The 19,399-nt window shown below is 40.5% G+C and overlaps 1 protein-coding gene across 7 annotated transcripts in view; it reads left to right on the top strand.

Moving 5' to 3' along the window:
- Positions 1–19,399, top strand: part of ARHGEF28 (Rho guanine nucleotide exchange factor 28) — a 221,277-nt gene that overhangs the window by 140,990 nt on the left and 60,888 nt on the right. For 5 of the 7 annotated variants that reach the window (XM_019532253.1, XM_019532258.1, XM_019532254.1 and 2 more), the window contains 6 exons: positions 5,237–5,364; positions 7,299–7,582; positions 9,031–9,232; positions 11,265–11,376; positions 17,666–17,746; positions 18,494–18,536. In XM_019532253.1, coding sequence (XP_019387798.1) covers positions 5,237–5,364; positions 7,299–7,582; positions 9,031–9,232; positions 11,265–11,376; positions 17,666–17,746; positions 18,494–18,536 — 850 coding nt within the window. The remainder of the gene's footprint in view (positions 1–5,236; positions 5,365–7,298; positions 7,583–9,030; positions 9,233–11,264; positions 11,377–17,665; positions 17,747–18,493; positions 18,537–19,399) is intronic. The other 2 variants (XM_019532256.1, XM_019532260.1) reach the window with 1 other exon arrangement.

The following is a 19,399-nucleotide window of genomic DNA, read 5'->3' as shown; positions in this document are numbered from 1 at the left end:
AGAGAAGTCAGCTAGTTTTTACATTTATGGGATTAAAATTACGTATGGGTTTAAGCAGGGACCAGATTTAAAAAAAAAAGAATCACTTCATTTAGGCATTTCGTTCGAAGTCGACTCCTTTTGAAATCTGACTGCATGGGAAGCTGAGAACTTTTGGAAATGTGATTCAAAATCCAGATGGCCAAAAATGAATTGAGATGCTCAGGTTTAAGCATTTAGGTTTGCAAATTTTGACTAATGTGTTTAATTGTCCAACTTTCTCTTTGCTTCATAGTTCTCATACTTCTAGTTGTACATTAATCCATAGTCACGTTGCTGGAGGTAATTCTTGTGTGCTGTCTGAAAGCTATTTATTTTATCTAGAAAAGGGAATTAGTAATTTTTTCCTGGCTTCCAGGCTAAGTACATTGGTATACTTTTTGTCTTCTCTGCATGCTCTCATAAAGCTTCCTCATCTAAGTCTTGACTTGAGTAGAAAAAATTTTCCGCATTGCTCTGTACTCACTGTTTTCCAAAGCGGGTCATTCCAGGCTGTAGGTTTCCTTCTGCCAGCATAGAGCATGTTTTAAATTATCATTATTGTGCAGCTGGATTCTTACAAGCTGAACAACATTTGTGGAGCGTCCCTACAAGCTAAAATGTGCATCTGAAAGCATGTATATGATGAAAGTTTGACGTGCCGGAAGATGCAGTTAGATGGTATTTTCTGTTTCCAGATAATACTTATTGTTTTCTACACATTTGGGCGTTATCAATCCCGGCATCCAGGAACATGCTGTTTTGTTTCTGAACCTAAATAACAGTAAGATTCTTTACTGTCATTTAAATCCTCACTTGCCATGTTAATGGCATTGATCTACGTGTCTTTTAATAGAGATAATTAGATATGTTCTTTTATACTAAGTTTCTGTTCATGGCAATGTTATGGTACATGTTTAAATAGCATGTGATGGTTGTCAGTTTGAGGAATCTAAGCATCTCTGTTTGAAAACTGGGTTAAAAACTGGCCTTAACTAATCCTGGGTTTTGAATCAGAGTCAAACTCTTCTGGACCGCCATGTTACAACCTTGTCAAACAACCTTTAGATAGGTAAAATTGTGTGGGGCTAATTTGACTGCATTGTAAATACTGCCTGATGGGTTTTCACTGGTGGATAGACGTCTGTGGTGGCAGAAAATGCACCAAGGAACCAAGTTGCAGTTGCATATAAAATCGCATCTCTAGTTGTGAGGAAGGAGGCTGTAAGAAAGACAAAATAGTCTAAAAACATTTGAATGTATGGCTAGAAGGATCTGGAAACAGTGCCATTTGTGTGACTTACTTCAGCAACTTCCACGTTTTAAAATTTCCCTACTGGAGGAAGCAATAGTTCCACATAATAGAATCCCCAGTGGTGGTCAGAGACAGAAACACCATCTGCCTTAGAGTTGACTCATCTCTCAAATGCCATGGCCCTTTGGCACAAGACTTGCTACACTTTATACATAATATGCCCACCGCAGCTTTGCTGAAATCCTACCTCTTCAAGTCAAATAAAAGCATTGCTTGGGTAGGTAGGTATTCCAGAGGTATATCTTATTGAAGACCAGTCCTACCTGTTAATAATAGTTCTAATTTTCAGTTACATAAAGGTTTGTGCCATATTAATAGTGGCAACTGATTGGACTAGAATCTGTTTTCTTTTAAATCAATGGGAGTTTTGCCATTGATTTTTGTAGATTCAAGATCAAAAGCATTGTATGAATTGCAACTGCTTGCACCCCAGGCTGAATGCAGAGAAGCTGTAGGAATTTTGTTGCATTTCCAATGGTTTTATTACTTTTTAAACTGTTCTGGCCTTTCCAGTAGAAATAAGTTACTAATATAGTCAATATATAATTAATAACGTGGTCATGTGAATTCAGCAAAGTCCTGGTATACTCTTCTTGTTACAAAATTGGTTCAATCTAGTTGTGCCTTCATGCACGTATGAAACCTGGAGAAGTTCTGTTTTTGGAAGACTTGTAGCATGTTATTGTACTAGAAATTCCAAAGTTGACTAAGGCTTATGTGCTGATTAAGAGCCCAGTAGAACATTTAGAGACTTTGTTTTAAAATAAACAAAATGAAACACTACCAAAAAAACACATGACACTTGACATCTTCTAAAATCCTATTAATAAAGATTTAAGGGGACAAAATACCACAGATAATCACATGCCTTAATATCTGTGACAGCACTCTTTGGACATTCCTGTGGCAGTTTATTCCTCCTTAGAGTGGTATTAAAATCGCTTAGTACTACTGTATGTTGTATACAAATCCCAAAGTATAATAGATTTGTCTGGTTTGGGATGTATAATGCATAGCTCTGTTGATTTTATTTCATTGCCAGGCCCCCAGCAATGAGAACTGTTGCTAGTCAAGAAACTATTTCAGTAAGATTTGGCTTTGATTTATGCATTGATTCAAAAAGGTCTGCTACCTGGACCCATATTCAGAGCCATATGTCAGCTCCATCTGGTCTAGCTCTGTGACTGAGTACCATTCTTGTCAACCACAATCTAAATGTTTACGTTCTAGAGGAGGAGCATTTCTTGGAAGGTAATGTGTATGCAAGAAGCTGTGCAGGGCCTGATTTTTTTCTTTTTCTTTTTTTTTTCTTTTTCTATTTTTCTTTTTGACCCTTGGTTGAGGATCAGCACTGGAGCTGTTTGTTTACCATGGAAATGTACTTAGTTAAATAACTTTCCCTCATTATTTTAGCTGCCAATATCTGACAAAGTGCTGGGATTGCTGTGAAAATATATACTGTAATTTAAAGACAGGGAGTTGAGGCTCTTGGCAGACTTAAAGAATTGTAGCTGTAGTCATTTTCAAGACGGCAGGCACTGAAATAATGCTGAAATTCAAGCAGGAGAGAGAAAAAGTGGTAATATAAAGGATTTTATTTTAATGATCTGATATCCCACAAACTTGCCTGGGTTAGAAACCATGTAGCTTGTAATATATCATTTATAAATTGGACTTCCCAAATGTCAGTTGGTATAAGTTTTTGTTCTTAATCCTCATGGGTTTGTGAGGTATCAGATCTTTGAAATTATATGAAATCTACACTTGTTCCTCGGTGTTGCATTGCTTATTTTGGGTCTTGTCCAGAACTTAAAAAGCAAACCCCAGACCTTAATAAGTGCAATTTCCACTTACTGCCATCAATTTTCTTGGTGAATTCTTGTGCCTTGTTCACTGTGACATTCATACAGTATCTTCTGAGTGTAGTCCTGTTGTTTCCTTTGATTTTCTTTCCCCCCAGCCTGCATCCCTGAATCTGTAGTCTGCATGAACTAAGAAGGATTTTTCTTATAGCTCTTCATACCTGGCAAATCTAGGTCAAACCTCAGTTTCACAATCATTTTTAAACTGGTAAAAATTAACAATCTGCAAGCTTTTTTTAGTTATTAGTATAAAGTTGGCCTGAATTGCAGCTAACTGCAATGGGGAACTTCTAATTTCACATTTTAAAACAGGGAAATCAGGCTTATTTAGCCTGACTACCCATCCTGCCTGAAACTGTGTAGACTGGCAGATATTTGAAAGACCCCAGCAGTCTTTCCTGCCCAGAGCAGGGGGGCTGGACCTGTTGATCTCATGAGGTTCTTTCCAGCCCTAAACTTCTGTGAATCTGTGAACTTGATTCACCGATTGGGTGCTAAATGTACAGACTTGACTAATGGTTTGTACTATCTAATGAATCAGAAATGTTTGCACAGTTGTGGATTTGCATGTGAGCTCTTTGCTCATAAACAACTAAAAAAGAAAAGGGTTCTCCAGAACACATTGAAAATACTTCATAACTAGACAGGATTTTGCTGCTGTATTAAAATAACAGAATGTAGAGGCCACTATATGTAATTGTCTGCAGCATTCAGAGCTGTGGATATGAGCCAAAAGTGTGTGTGATAGCTGCTATATTTTACTAATATAATTATACATCACATACCCCTATTTCTTACAAGTTTTTACCGTATTTAAATTTGTATAATAGAATGATAGAGCATCTTCAAAATCAGAAACATTCTTTCAGTTTAAGAAACCTGTATTCAATTATGTAATGCCTTATTACACAAGATTTCAGTTGTAGAATGTAATCATGTACATTTCATCCCAGTCTTGACATCATGCAAAAGAGCCAAAATCTGGAAGCCATGCACTGCATAATTGGCCGACCTGTGCACTAGGCATTTCGCTGGGGAAATGAAGGAATCCTTTTCGCAGAACACAGGATGACAGCGACTGCTATAATATAGTCTCTGTCCCAGTGTCTTCATCTGCAAAAAGGGTGCTAATAATAAGAATGTAGGAGCTGTACTGGGCCAGACCAGTTGTCTGTCTAGCCCAGTATACTATCCCTGACAATGGAAAGGGGTGGAAGCTTTAGAGGGAGAACATTGACCAGGGTATATCTAGACAGCTCTATGCCCTCCTTGGCATCCTTACCCCCCTTGGCATCCATCATAATGTAGAGATGGCACAGGGTACATCTGTGACTGGGTGTGTCCACATGAGACACTACTGTGCAGTGGTTACTGCACATTTCTTTAGTATTTGTATAATAAAGTACTAAATAAATGCACAGTAACCAGAGTTACTGCTCAATAGCACTGGCAAACACCTTTTAAGTGCTGCTAATTCACAGTAGCCTAATAATACTGCTCAGTAGCATATTAGCACTGTTGGTGCTATGATGTGCTACTGCACAGTATTATTCAGTTACTGCGCAGTTAGCATCTTAAGTAGATGTATCCAGTGTTCTGTTTAATAGATCTATTGTCCCTGAAATTGTCTAGTCTCTCTTTGAACCTGACTGTACTATCTGCCTCAACAACCTCCTATGGTAATGGGTTTCACATAATATTGTCTTGTAAGTGAAATCTGAAAATATGGAAGATGTATGATGTCCACAGGATAACGTGTACAGGCAGGTTAACCACTGTTAATCCTTACTTACTATAGATTGAACATTAATCTATTACTCTTGACAACTGTCATGAAACTAGGTAGTTTGGCATGGATTTTCTGCATACCAATGCACACAGAATACAGAAATGTACTCTTTAATGTTTTGGACTTCTAACAGGGTCTATAAAATTTGGTACTTAATGACTAAGCTTAGTAGTATTTATGACAAAATGGACAAAAGATACTGAAATGATTAAAAAAAATAACGTATGTTCCCATGGTCCCCCCCCCATCTAGGACAACGACATATTACACATGATGTCCTCAAGAGATCCACAGTTCCACCTTTCTTTGCTGCGGCAAGACTTTCTGCCATGCTGAATGGAAGTGATGAAGTGTATGCAAACTGCATGGTTGTAGATCAAGTAAGATAGTCTAAGCTTGTACTTTTAAATACACTATTTGAGTTTTATTATAATCTTATACGTCCACTGGTACAGCCTTCCAGTTATTTATTTTTGTGACCTTTGGGTACATGCATAGAACAGCAGCAATTGGGTGCCCTTTGCTACTGAGTTTGCTACTCAACTCACTAAACCCTTCAAATACAAAGGTATATAAAAATTCTTCTGTAACCTATGTAAATATTTAGTTTTTTCATTTAGCAGTCACATATCAGAAATAAGAATTAATACAGCCTTAATTCTCTATAGTTTCAGATATCCTAATTTTTCTGTTATCTAACATGGAGTCCTTTTCGTGATGTTTGCCAGCTAAAAAGTCCCTCGCTTACCAGTTCATCAGTCAATTATTTATTTGCTTATTTGTTTTATTGAGTTCATATACCACCCTTCCCAAGTAAGGCTCAAGGGTGCTTACAGGATGAAGAAAATAGGTTATAAAACAAAGTGTAGAAGAGAACAAATTAACAAGCAAGTAGAGTATCAAAAAGGAAAATAAAGCAACAACCCCCTAAACAATAGCTTAGCCTCACATGTTAAACATCTGCCCAAATAGTAAGGTCTTACAGGGCTTCTGGAAGATGTCAAGTGGGGAGGGAGTTTCAGAGCTGTGAAAAGACTGCTGAGAACAACCTCCCACATATTTTTGACAAGGAAACTAGTCTTAGTGAGGGTACTTGCAGGAAGGTGCTCTTGACTGACATTAGTGATTGTAACAGGGCATAAAGAAGGCGGCTCCTTAGGTATGTAGGTCCCAGCCCATTTAGGACCATATAGGTCATAATAAGCACTTTGAATTTAACCTAGAAAGCTGTTGGAAGCCAGTGCAGAATCTGGAGCACTTGAACGACAGCTATAAACAAAGTGTTGTTCTGTTAGTGTGACAGCATGCCAGAAGTTTGGCGTTTTTTTTCAGATGTGATGTAAAACTGGAGTCCTGTCCAGGAGGAATGTGTGAAGCTTTGGTCGCTGATGTGATTTGGTGGGGATTTGACCCGATTTGGTGGACAAATCTCCAAATCTAATCAGGAGACCCTTTAATCTCTCCAAATCAAATTGGAACCCTCCGAATTGATTCTGAGAGATTCGATGATTTGGACACAGAGACAGCTTTAAATGTTTTTTCTACATACCTCGAGGTACCAGGTGGCTCAGGAATGCTGAGGTGCTGGGGCAGATGGAGTGTTGCACTTGGTAGCAGACCCGGAAGTGGACCAGAAGCACTTCCAGTCCACTTCCAGGTCTGCCAGGGAGCGTGCAAGGGCTCCCCTCCCCCTGCGCCGGCTAGGCAACTGGTGCCTCTTAGGTCTGTGGGGGCTAAAATATCAATAGTTCTTTGGCTGTTTTACTAAGAGAAGCAAAAATAGATTTGAAAACCTGCAAAATTGGACTGGATGCAAGTCCAGGAATGGTAGAACTTCAGCATTTGGAAACTATTGCAGTCCTTTTTTTCCACTTGATTATATGAACTTTTTCTAGATGCATGTTACTTCAGCCAGGTTGGTTTACACATCTCTTTGGACACCTTTACACATGCTTTGATAGTGGTGGTGGGGAGACGCTCTTTAATTAGAGCATCTTTTGGAGCCACTTAAATTAAAGTACCCTCAGTATCTCGTGTATTCAGTGTCCTGCTCTTCAAAATGGTGGCGTGGGTGCTTTAACTAAAGCTCATCCATTAAACTAACAAATTCCAACTAATCACTCCTATAATTATGAAAAAGCTCCTGTGAGGTTTGGAACACACTAGCCAGATTAACTTGTGTCACTTTTCCGGGGCACAAAAATAATAGGGGATGGGGGAGAAACAAAAACAGAGAGAACTTCAGTTTGGCAATACATTTTTTCTTCTATTCTTTTCACTAACACTAAAAAGCCTCTTTTTCTCTCCATTCCAGGTTGAAGATTTGGGTATTAATTATATTACTGTAGACAGTTTTACCAGTGAAACCAACACAGATCCTACCAACTCAGCCCATATGTCTCAGAATTCTTCATGTACCTCATTGAAGGAAAGCAACCAATATATTTATGCAGAAAATGAGGATAACCAAATGACACAAGGCCCAGGGCCTGTCGTTTCATCTTCTAACTTGTGCACAACGGGTTCATATATGCCACTCATGTCCCATGGATTTAATAAAGAACGAAGTCAACTTTATGCTGACGTGAAGAAAAGAAGGTATGGGGTTGGTTTGATGGTACTGTCAGGATAAGGACTTTTTTATTAGATTCATCTTTTAATAGAACAAAAGAAAATATACTAATTTCTTTATTGAAAGAAAAATTTAAAGCAACTTCAGAAGAACTGTCCAAAATTTTAAATTATACTTAGTTCTATATTTATACACAGTATTTAAAATGTACCATTTGTCATTGATTTCCTACAAACTGCAAATGGTCTCTAAGCAATTGTATACTGTTTGGCCGCACTTAGGTGCTGCAAAGAGATGTCTGCTAGCAAACCAGAACCAGGCCACTTAAAAACTGTGAGAATTTTCACAGAAACATTCTTGGTATAAACTATAAGAATTAGATATAAGCCAAATTTTAAATAATAATATCCTGTTGAGGTAGATGTGAGTCTTTCTGTTTACTTCACTGGGCTTGCATACATTAGGGAGCACCTAGCTCGATGCTTTTTCACTTGTTCCAGTTTTGCTGCTGTCTTGATAGGGCCATTGAAGAGTGATGCTTTCCCCCCTTGTAAACTGGGACCCTAAATCATAAAGGGAATAACTAATATATTTCTGCAATGTCACGAACATGTCAGTGGGAAATACAGAAAAGAAAACGTCTTTCAATGTTCAGTGATAAACCAGATTTAGAACGTGTTGGAAAATAAAGCTTTTAGTTGGGGGAAACTTTAATGCTGCGTGAAAGGGTTGTTAGGCTAATTTTCCTAGGCTAGATCTGTAGTTATTGACAAATACCATACATAATCCAAATGATTTGTGCTGTAAGACCGGAATGTTATTACAAGCAGTCAACCATTCACCCCAATTACATTAATAAGGAGCCCATGAGCTACGTACACAGATAAAAACACAAAGATCACAGAGAACCCCCTGTAGAGTTGATACTGCCAGGAAAGGACATTGTAATATAATATTCAAGAAGTCCTACTAATCATATATTTTCTAATTGCTTGAAATAATCAGGGTTTCTTCCAACATTCTTTTTTCTTCTATATGTTTATATATGTCTATATGTTCTTCTATATGTTTTTAAAATGGCTTCTAAGAATCTCCTCTAGCACACTGCCACTGTGTGTATTATTATTTTCCTTTTCATCCTATATTAATTCCCAGATACTAGGGAGAATTGTATGAAAAGTGCCACATCTCAAATCCATTCAGTTGCAGCATGCTTGTATCTTGACTTGATCATACCATATGACCACATTTTGTGGTATACGCAAGCAGTAACTGAAGAAAAGCTATAAGCTTTACTGAAGTGTCGACAAAGCTGAGGGGGAGGCATGGAACGTGATTTGCCAAAAAAAGGTTTTGGATAAGCTAGATGCCATTTACAAGATTTTGTAGAATTATCTTTTCTTGTTTCATTACGTTTGAAAGGAAGATTATCAGATCACTGAAAACACCATTATTTATTTGTTGTGTGCTTTAGTTCTAGTCTTGATGACCTTGAAGTAGACAGCAGAGGTGAAGTGATTTCTGAAAGAGCCCACATTCACTCTCCTTCCATCAACTCTTCAATAACTTTGGCTAATAGCAGAGATGAATTAGATTCTTCTGAGACGAGTACTGATCTGGATTTTCATATCAATCGGATGGAATCTCTTTCATCGTCTAAGAATCTGCACCCCAAGGTATCTGGATATTATTTTGGTCTTAGTTTTATTTTCAACTAAATCATTGAAAATATATATTAAAAAAATTGTATTTAAATTCGAAGGGAAATATTCAATTCCCAATTATGCTTATGCAAATTTGGATTTCCCTTAGAAATCAACAAAATTTATTCAAAGTTACATAGATATAGTTAAGAAGAGAATTTCTTCTGGGGGTATTACCTGTAACATGAGTAGAGCTTGCAGAAGAGCTGAGTGTCTAGTATGTAACACATTTTTATTCCTGATATTTGATCCAGATTGGAATAAAACCAAAGAATTTAAAAATTTGTTGCAGCCTGGAAGCTTCCTGAATATCCTGCCTCTGTCCAGGGTTTTTGTTTGTTCGTTATAGTAGAAGTAAGGAAACTAATAGGAATATCAGCTTCACTGAGCAGTTACGGTGTGCTACTCAGGGTTGTCAGCTGTGGGGCAGACCTGCCGGCAGCTTGTCATGGGGCTGAGACTTGCAGGGTCTGCTGGCCCAGGATGAACGTGTCAGGAATTCAGTGGGCTCCATCAGAACTCTCCTGATGAAAGATCGGTTCTCCCAAGATGTTTTGAATTTCAGTATTTTGGGATCAATGACCTGGCAATTTTCGTGACAACTTCACTTTTTCAGAAAATTTGCAACGAGCTCTGGACATAAATAAAGTTAACATCTTTACAGTGAGGTATGGAGTGTTAAAAGAAAGCATGTAAACCTTTTTTAAAAATGTGTGCTTTTAAACAATGACTAGTACAGTTCCCCCTCCTCTTCTGATATTTTCCATAGATATTCTGGCTACACTAATTTTCATTGAGCCTTGGGGAGCTTTTCTGGAAACTTCAGAAACATGCAGAGTTCATTTATCTTTTGTTCACATAAACAGTTTTATTTTTATTTAATTCAAGAGATAAAAATTCTTAGCTTCCATTGGTGGATATATTTCTTGCTGGGGTCACTTGATCCCAGCTGACTTCCTGCCTACAGTGGGGGGTCTGGACCTGATGATCTCATGAGGTCCCTTCCAGCCCCTAATGTCTATGAAATTGGGTTTCATCTGAACTCTCATATAAGGGTGGGAAAAGATTACATGATGGAAAATAGAATAAATTATGAATCCTAAGTGCAAGACAGCTATATTTTTATAAACTAGTTTCTCTTTATCAGCATCTTAGCAATATTCTCAGTTGAAATGTAAATGTTTTTTCTTCCACAGGATGTTTTCCACATGAATTGACCTAGTAGTGTTTATCCTATAAAGCAATGTATGATACAGCCAGTATTTTGAAAGCTGCTGCTGTTTTAACAATGTGTGTGCAACATGAAACTTGCTTTACAACAAGTGCACATTAGAAATTCCTATTTGTATTTCACGATCAGCATACATTGCATTACAAATGTGTTGTTCGCAGCGTCAGGGTGCTCAGAGCCAATGAGTTCAAATGACTGTTTTCACTAGGGGTGAAAGGTTTCCCAGTCTTCATGCAACAGTAACTCAATCGCATAGTGTTCTCTTTGGAGAAGAGAGCATATTTAATGCTAAATTGGTGTTGATTTTGCAATGAGAATTTCCATCTGATGGCACTCAGGCCATCATGCTTATTTCTTCTAGAGCCTTTGAAGTTGACTTTGAATCTGGAACTAAAATGAATAGAGCCACAGTATCCAGGAAGTAATCTGTTCCCTTTACAGATAATTAGCCAATAGAGCTAGCGTGATAATATCATTGTTTAGACCTCTCTACCCACCAGATTGAAATAATTTAGGATTTTTAGATTTTTCTTTCTAATTTGCATGTATACCAAGATTCCCTGTTCTATAAAAGAATCCTGCGCTTTGTAAAGAGCCAAGGTTTTCTCAGAGCTAAAAGCTAGAAGTGATTTTCTCTGCATTTTCTTTTGAATTCTACATTTTTATGAATCTAGGAAAGATTTATCCCAGATGTTTCCTTTCATTCAAGCAATCAATTTTTAGTTATGTTTAATTCTTAAAATCACACATTTATTTCATTCTCATTTCTTCTAGGAATCTTTACTTGGTGGAATTCGATCACGTTCCTACTCCTGTTCCTCACCCAAAGTTTTTCTGGGGAAAACCCGCTTTGCACGGGACTTCACAGTTTGTGATTCAAATGAAGGTAAGCTTCAGGTTGATTGTGTTTGCATATCTTGGAATGCCACATGCTTGTTTATGACAGGGCAAAGGCTGAGTTCTTCATTTAGGGCTGGATTATCCTCCTGGTAGCCATGCACAGATGCTTTCTCCTCCTTTCCCATGTGCAGAGCTCACCTGGCCCATATGAAAGTGAGACTCTTATTCCTTCAGTCATTCCCTTCAGAGTCCTAAACAGGTGTACTACTGGTCCACAGTCCACGTGGGGTGTGGGAGGGTGGGGCGTGGGAGGGAATAACAAGGAGACTAGAAATTCCTCTATTCCAGGTAGTTGTCCAGGTATCCCCATCACACACACTGGATGTCCCAGGAGCAGCCACAGAAGCCCAGTGAAAGATGTGATGAAGTGGCCAAAGCCTGTGTAGGCAAAAGTCTTCTGTGCAAGTGGTGTCATCAGATTCTTAGGGACATGTGATCTGTTGGGGAACTTTTCCATAATCCGAGGAGCAAAAGCCACCTTGCTCCATGAGATGATTTGGAGGGGATTCTAATGATCCATACTCCCTGCATACCAGATCCAGGTGTTTTACTATGGTATCCAGGAACTAACTTACTGGTTTTCAGTTTTTACTCAGACAGTTTTTACTTAGAGATTTTTATTGAAGTTAATATGCATCTGCCCAGGAAATGAGAAAACTTGTAAGAACCTCCCAGTTTAGCACTGTTATAGAAGATTAATGTTCTGTTGATGGTGCAGCCTATGATATTCTCAAGCTGGTTTTCTTATGTTTTCACTAATTATTTTCTAGCTTGACAAACAATCCTTGTTTTCCTTGGTGAAGGTTTTCTGCACTAGACATTTGGAGTCCATGCAGCATGTTATATATGTACTCTTAGTCATGGGCCACATTACTAAGAACTGCTTATTCTGTTTTCTCTGAAAAAAACCCTTACAATTTCAAATCAGACAAAATACATATTTTAAACTATAAGGGAACACATGACTTGAAAATAAAATAAACTTTAACTTTTTAGTATGCCAGAGTTGCCTTCTTTCACTATAAAGTTGAAGCACTGTTTCAATTCATTCTATTAGTACATTAAGCCAGTTAGCTTACAATGTCAGAGAGCTGATATAATACCCAAATAGAAACTCCCATATATATGGGGGGGGTGTTATTAAACCTTTCTGAAGACTTTTTTTTCTCCCCTTAAGACATTCTGTATCATTTATACAGAGAAGCATGTTAGGCTTCCTTTATGAATGTGCCTATGTGCTTTCCTGATTTAAGTCTTTCATCTCGCATGAGTCAACTTTATTTTGCTTACACCTCAGTCCCAGAAAGCCTTGTGCACATGCTTAACTTTTAAGTACATGAGGGGTAGGTATCCTTGACTTCAAAGTTAGGCACAAGTTATAGCTTTACAGGCATGAATCATGCTATGTGATGCTCAGTAGCAGATGTCAAACACAGCAGCAGCCATTTTGGTTAAATGTAGATGAACATTTTTCTCAAGTTTTAGTTTACATCACTCAGATCTGCACATAAGTTTTGTTTCTGTTCAGAGTAGTCTCAGTGCTGCCCTGCAGAGCAGTCTCAGTTCTCCAAAATTGCAGCACCTCATGGTAGATTAAACTATTTGGGGGCTTGTGTCACTTTATTTATTTATTTTTAAGTTTTCATTTTGTAGGTTAAGTGAGAAATCTACAAAAGACGGAAGGAAAAATCAAGGGCCTGTCTTCCAGACTCTGTAAAGGCCACTGTAATAAGGTGTCTTTCCAGGAGTGGCTGTGAATCCCCTGGAGTCTCTTTAGCCCTTACCCACTTGGGTCTCTGTGGCTCAGTCATCCCTCCATTTGCTCACCGTGCCTTGATGTATTTGCTTTATATAAGGGAGGCTGCCTCAGGGCTCCTGGATCCCGCTGATCCCACACTCAGCCCCTTTCTAAGCTCTGGGCCCCTAGGGCCCTCCTGCAGCCCTTAGTCCTTCCCATACCTCCTGACTGCTGCTGGCTGTACTCTGTGTATTGGCATTCTGGAGCTGTAGCCATCCTGCTCAGATGTTCCCTCAGCAGCCTCCAGGATCTTACAGCTTGCTTCCCTCAGGATCTGGTCTTATATCTGGTCTAAGACCAGCCCTCTCTCAGTCAGGTGAGGCTTTCATTAGCCCCCCTTATCATCTGCAGGTAACTTTTCTGGCTATTTTTTCTCTTAGTGCCAGGTGCCCTAAGCACCCTGGCACTGCTCCCATTCAGCAAGGGTGTTAGTTGTACTTTAAAGTTGAGCCCAATTGCTCATGGAAATTAAGGCCAGAAAGGACCATTAGAGCATTTGGTCAGACCTCCTGAATATCATAGGGGCATGTCTACATTGCGCTGGACTGTGCTAAGGAGAGCTGCTGTGAAAACGGATCCTGCCAGCCAGGCCCTGTTCTGTGCATGCTGCAGGCCAAAAACAAATGCCATGTAGCTGCTGATTAGGACGGTGTTGCTGCCGTGGGCGAACCAAGTCTGAGTGTTACTGGATGCAACCTGGGTATGCACCAAAAAGCAACAATATGACAGTTTTTCAACACGTGGCATGCCCAGCATGGATTTATGAGGTGACAATCATGGGTCTTCTCAGTGCAAATTTGGTGGTATTGGAGGGCTTGGCTGTATGTGACGGAGTTCTTAGTGTGTTTAGGGTGATTGCTGATTCTGTGCAGATAGGTATGTGGGTCCAGGGGTTTCTTATATGATGGCAGAAGCAGGCGTTGCTTAGCCAGGGTGGTAAATGTGACCCCAGGGTTGGGACTAGGATGGAGCTATGAGTGCACCAATAAAGATTTTCTTGGCTGATCCCAATAGCCAATTATTTACCAGCCATATCAGCCAATATTGATCTGACAGCTGATTTACAGGACTGCAGCCAGGCACGGGGGCGTGGGGAGGGGGCTACCTACCACTGTGTGCATCTCTGGGAGAAGCCTGGTGGGCACGTACCCCCCTCCCAGATTTGTGCATGGGTCAAGGGTGGGCTGCCCGCCACAGGCTTGGGGCCAGGGGCTGTGCCAGCCTGTTCTTGGTGGGTGCTCTTGGCCAGGGCTACTCTTGGAGTGGGCTGGGGTGGTTTGGCAGCAACATCAGCACTGGGAGGGGTAAACACGGGGGACTTTGGGGGATTTTGGGGTAGCTATAGCCCCCCAAGACTGTCCCCCGCAGTGCCACTTCTGCTTGGGGCACTCCACTCTGCTGCCTTTTCCTTGGGAGTCCTGAGCAGGCCACACATCTCCTGCCTGCCCTGCACTGGGGGGCTTCTGAGGGAAAGGCAACAGAATGGAATGCCCTGAGCAAGGTCCACACTGGGGGGGAAGGATGGGGGACAGGACTTGAGGGGCTATAGCCACCCCAAAATTCCCCATAGGCCCCCCATAGCCCAGTGTTGCCACCCTCCCTGCCACTGCCCACTCAGAGTCCAGCCCCAGTCCACACCCCCCCCGCTAGGAAAAGGTTGATACAGCCCCTTTCTCTGAGCCTGGCAGTCCACCCTTGCCCTATGCACATGATGGGGACACATGCCCCCATGTTCCCCCTGGTGTGTGCAATGGCAGGGAGCCACAACTCCTTGACCTTCCCCTTGCCCCTTCCCTACCCGGTGACCCTTGGCTGAGCTGCCTGTGGCTCTGTCCTGTTCCTGGCCCTAGGAACACGTTCAACCCCCTGGTTGGGCAGTACCTACCCCTGGACCTGCCCTACTCCCTTCCCCACCATGGTGTGGTCTTGATCTGTTCCCCCCCATACCCCTTCCTTCCTCCACACCCCTCTCCCACCTACAGACTTGCCTGCAAGGCGCTACTCTCCAAGCTGCTCAGCTTCATTCCTGTAAATGAGGTATCAGATCGGTATTGGCTTATATGGCTGGTTAATAATTAGCTATCATCATTGGCCAAGAAAATCTTTATTGGTGCACCCCTAGTTGGCTTATATTTTACCATTTTGGATATTTATCATAATGTCTAAAGAGGAAATGTTGGTACTGGAGTATTCAAGAGAGTCTGATGGAGGAGTGATGATTATTTAATTTGTGATGGAAATCAATCAGAGACTGCAGGTTTTTGGTGCAAATGATGATGTCATCTATATAGCTTAGGTATAGCATGGGTTTGGTGCAGTTCTTGAGGAATTCTTCTTCCAGGTGGGCCATAAAAATTTGGCATACTGTGGGGCCATTTTGATGTCCGTAGCTGTGCCCATGGTCAGGAGGAAGTGTTCGTTATTAAAAATTTGCACTGAGGAGAATACTTGCAATCATCACCTCGTAAATCTCAAAAATGTTTTCACCCAACAAGGACATTCCTTCAGAGAGGTATAGATTGCACTTTTGAAAGAGCCACCCGGATATGACTTAAAGAATTGCTTCAGTACAAAAAGAAAATCCCCATGAATCGCACACCATTAGTTATGACATGCCATACTTCCCTGGAATCTATATGGAAAATCCTCAGACAACTGCAACCCATACTAGAAGACCCAATTCTTAAAGAGATCTTTCTAAAACCACCCATCCTAGTCTTTAAACAAGCGCTGAACCTCACCAATCTCATCACCAGAAGCAAACATCCTATGACCCAAAACACACCGAATGGATACCAGGCCAGACAAGAAATGTAACACCTGCCAATACATCTCCAACACTCCCACAATAACTACACCCCACAACAGAACCATCACCATTCCTGGATCTTACACGTGCACCTCTAGAAATGTAATATTGCTCATCTAGCGCACTAAGTGCCCTGATGGAAATTTTTGTAGGAGAAACCAAAAAACAACTGTATACCAGAATGAATGCACACCGAAAATCTATCAAAGACAAGAATACCTAATTACCTGTGGGTGCACACTTCTCACAAGACAACCACTCTCTCCAATATCTCTAATCCTGAAAGAGAATTTACAAAACACCTTTCATAGACAAGCCTATGAAGTTCACTTGATAAATCTATTGGATACAAAAAATTATAGACTAAATATAGCCGTTAGATTTATGGCACATTATAACCTGCCTAACATATGATAACCCCAGGTAACCTGTCTGCTTTTTACCAGCTACATTCTATCACCGGTTCATCATTCCCCCCCACCCAGCCCCACCTATCGTCTCCCGTTTCCTCTGATCCTCACTGTCACACATTTGCATTTTCACAGACCTGCATTTTGGCTTCTTCTCCACCCAGAAGAGCACACACAACACCAGCAGACTCTCCCTCAGCCTGAAGAAGGGTGTTTGTGCCAAAAAGCTTGCAAAGAACACATTTTCTAACTATTTAGTTGGTCTGAGAAACGATATCACATTTACCCAAAGAACCTTGTCTGCCTATGTCTTTACACCAACACAGCTACAAACAACACCCCAGAGAGCTGATATACTACTCAAACTCGCATCTATATGTATTTTTTTATTAAACTTTTCTGAAGATGTTTAAGATGCACAGGAAAGTATGTCCAATGCAGTGGAGACATATCCTAAGTTTCATTCAGATACCTTTAAGCACATATTTAAGTACTTTCCTCTAATCAGGCACTAACTCCTGAATTGCTCCCTTTCCCCTCTTTGTAAAACGAGAGCACACGAATAGGAGTTCATTTGGAGTTTGGAAGAACAAAGTTCTTCTCCTCAAACTATGGAACACAAGCAGTCATTTTGCAGCCCTTCTGCCAGCTTGTGGCTGCAGAGATGTCAGCGTTCGTTGTTTTCCTTCCAAGGGAATTTGGTCAGTGGATGTACTAAATGTATTGCTGGCTCTTCCACCCCACCATCTACTAATTGATATCTCAGTTTTCCTCTCCTATGGCATTGGGACTGCTCTGATATAGCAGTACTATGCACCATGCAGGCAAAACAGGGTATTGTCTGCACTGCAAATTAGTGTAGTCAACTCACCTGCATCAGATATAAATGAACTAGCTTAGATACTGGAGGCAGTATAGGTGCATCCTCTCACAGCTCAGCACAAGCAGCAGAATAAATTAACTCACGCCAAGCCGTGTACTCTCATGGCTATACTTCTGCTAGGAGAAGTTGATTGGGTGTCATCTGGAGTATAGGCAGTTTGCCAACTTGCAAATTGAGCCTCAGAATATCATCCCATACACATAATTTCATTCACACATCATGAGATCCAGTGCAAAAGCAGGAAATGCGCTGCTTGTGTCTGGACATCAATTAAAGTTTTTTTTTAAGCACATTTAGAAATAGAATGACTATGGATTTATTTAAAAGAAAATAAAATTGGTCTGCAACTTAAAAAGATGTGTCCCTGCTCTGTAGATGGCGTGGTCATGAACAGTGGTCGATCCTTTCTCCAGGCTCTTTCGCTGTCTAAATCAGTGTCTCTGCTCCATCCCTGTAGTAAGTACTGCAGTGACAACCCAATGGTGCTATTTTGCATGAGGCTATCTCCATTCTTTGGTGGCAACATGGTCTTTATTTCTTCAGAAGAGCAATCCTATTACACAGCTTTTGTCTGGCAAATGAACTGTTATTTGGTCTCATTGCCAAAGTTGCAAACTATGATAAAATATGCTATCTTGCTTGCTGTACTGATGCAGTAAGGTACTTAAGCACATACTTCACTTCAGGTAAATGAGTAGTTCTGTTCACGTGAGCAGGGCTACTCGTGCTCAAAGTTAAGCAGGTGCTTAGGTACCATGCTGAAGAAGGTCCATGGTAGCTTTGCAAATAATCTTTAGAAGGCCTAATGATTTCTCACCTTGAATATTATGGGAAAGTGTCATGGATACATTTCACAACTAAGGCTCTAAAAAGAAGAGTGAAGGATGAACCAATAAAACACTGGGCTCTATAGAAAAATTAGAAGCTAAATACTACTTTTTCTTACTACTTAGTAATGATCTGTCCATTTACAGATACTGAAATTCTCTGATATTAACCTCAGTCCAGACACATTCTGTCAAACACAAGGCATTTAATAAGCAAATACTATTTTCCAGACTTTAATAATTTTTGCTTTCTTAGTTTCCATTATATATTGCCAGCATATAATAACTGAGCTTACATCATGGTGGAGGTCATGAGCTTCAAACAAATGTGCCAATATAACAACCTTAGTTTTCATTAACTCTTTGTGTTTTGTAGAGCAACGAGCATACAGCTTGCCAGAACAGTCAAGGGAAAAAAGGTACTGACACTAATCGAAAGCATTTCTATGTTGTAATATTTATCTACCAGAATTTACATATTCATGGTAATAGCCGAGCACAAGTAGCACAGATTCTTGTGATGAGTATTATAACTCAAAAGCAGCAATTCAGATAAACCGAGCAGTAGGCCCTGTTAAGTCATAAGATATTTGGCCCCTGGTAGATGTTACACTTATGATGTGACTAACTTATTAATCACGCTACATGTAGTAACCCTGCCACATGTTCAATTAATGGTGCAACCAAAGGAGAAACTAGCCACAATAATATTCCATGTTGTATGGACAGGGCTGAACTGGGTGGTTCTCAGCCTGCCAACTCTGAGCACCCATCAGCTGATAGCCTTCCCACCCATCAGCAGGCTGAAAGGGTGCCTAAGGAAATGCAACATCAGCAACCAATCTCTTGACACCACGTTTTTCAGGGGCAACCTTGGAACATCTGACCAGGTTTGTAGCCTGGCATTGAGGACTTGATCTCTAATGCCAGGATCCCTACCCATGTGTCTCATGATTGGGATACAACAATATTTTTCCCTAGATCCGCAATATTGTGTGTCCTGCCACATATGTGCCACACAATTTTTGGGATTCAGAATGAAATTAATCATGTCCCAGTTCCACAATTACATTGACATCTCATAGATTTCAAAGACATTAGGGCTGGAAGGGACCTCAGAAGATCATCAAGTTCAGGCCCCCGCCTGAAGGGCAGGAAGTCAGCTGGGGTCATAGGATCCCAGCAAGATAAGCGTCCAATTTACTCTTGAAGGTGTTCAATGCAGGTGCTTGAACCACCTCTGATGGCAGGCTGCTCCAGACCTTGGGGGCTTGGACAGTAA

The sequence above is a fragment of the Crocodylus porosus genome, unplaced genomic scaffold (assembly GCF_001723895.1).
Source record: "Crocodylus porosus isolate Cpor-Errol unplaced genomic scaffold, CroPor_comp1, whole genome shotgun sequence".
Classification (NCBI taxonomy): Eukaryota; Metazoa; Chordata; order Crocodylia; family Crocodylidae; genus Crocodylus; species Crocodylus porosus.
This window is presented reverse-complemented; position numbering and strand designations above follow the sequence as displayed.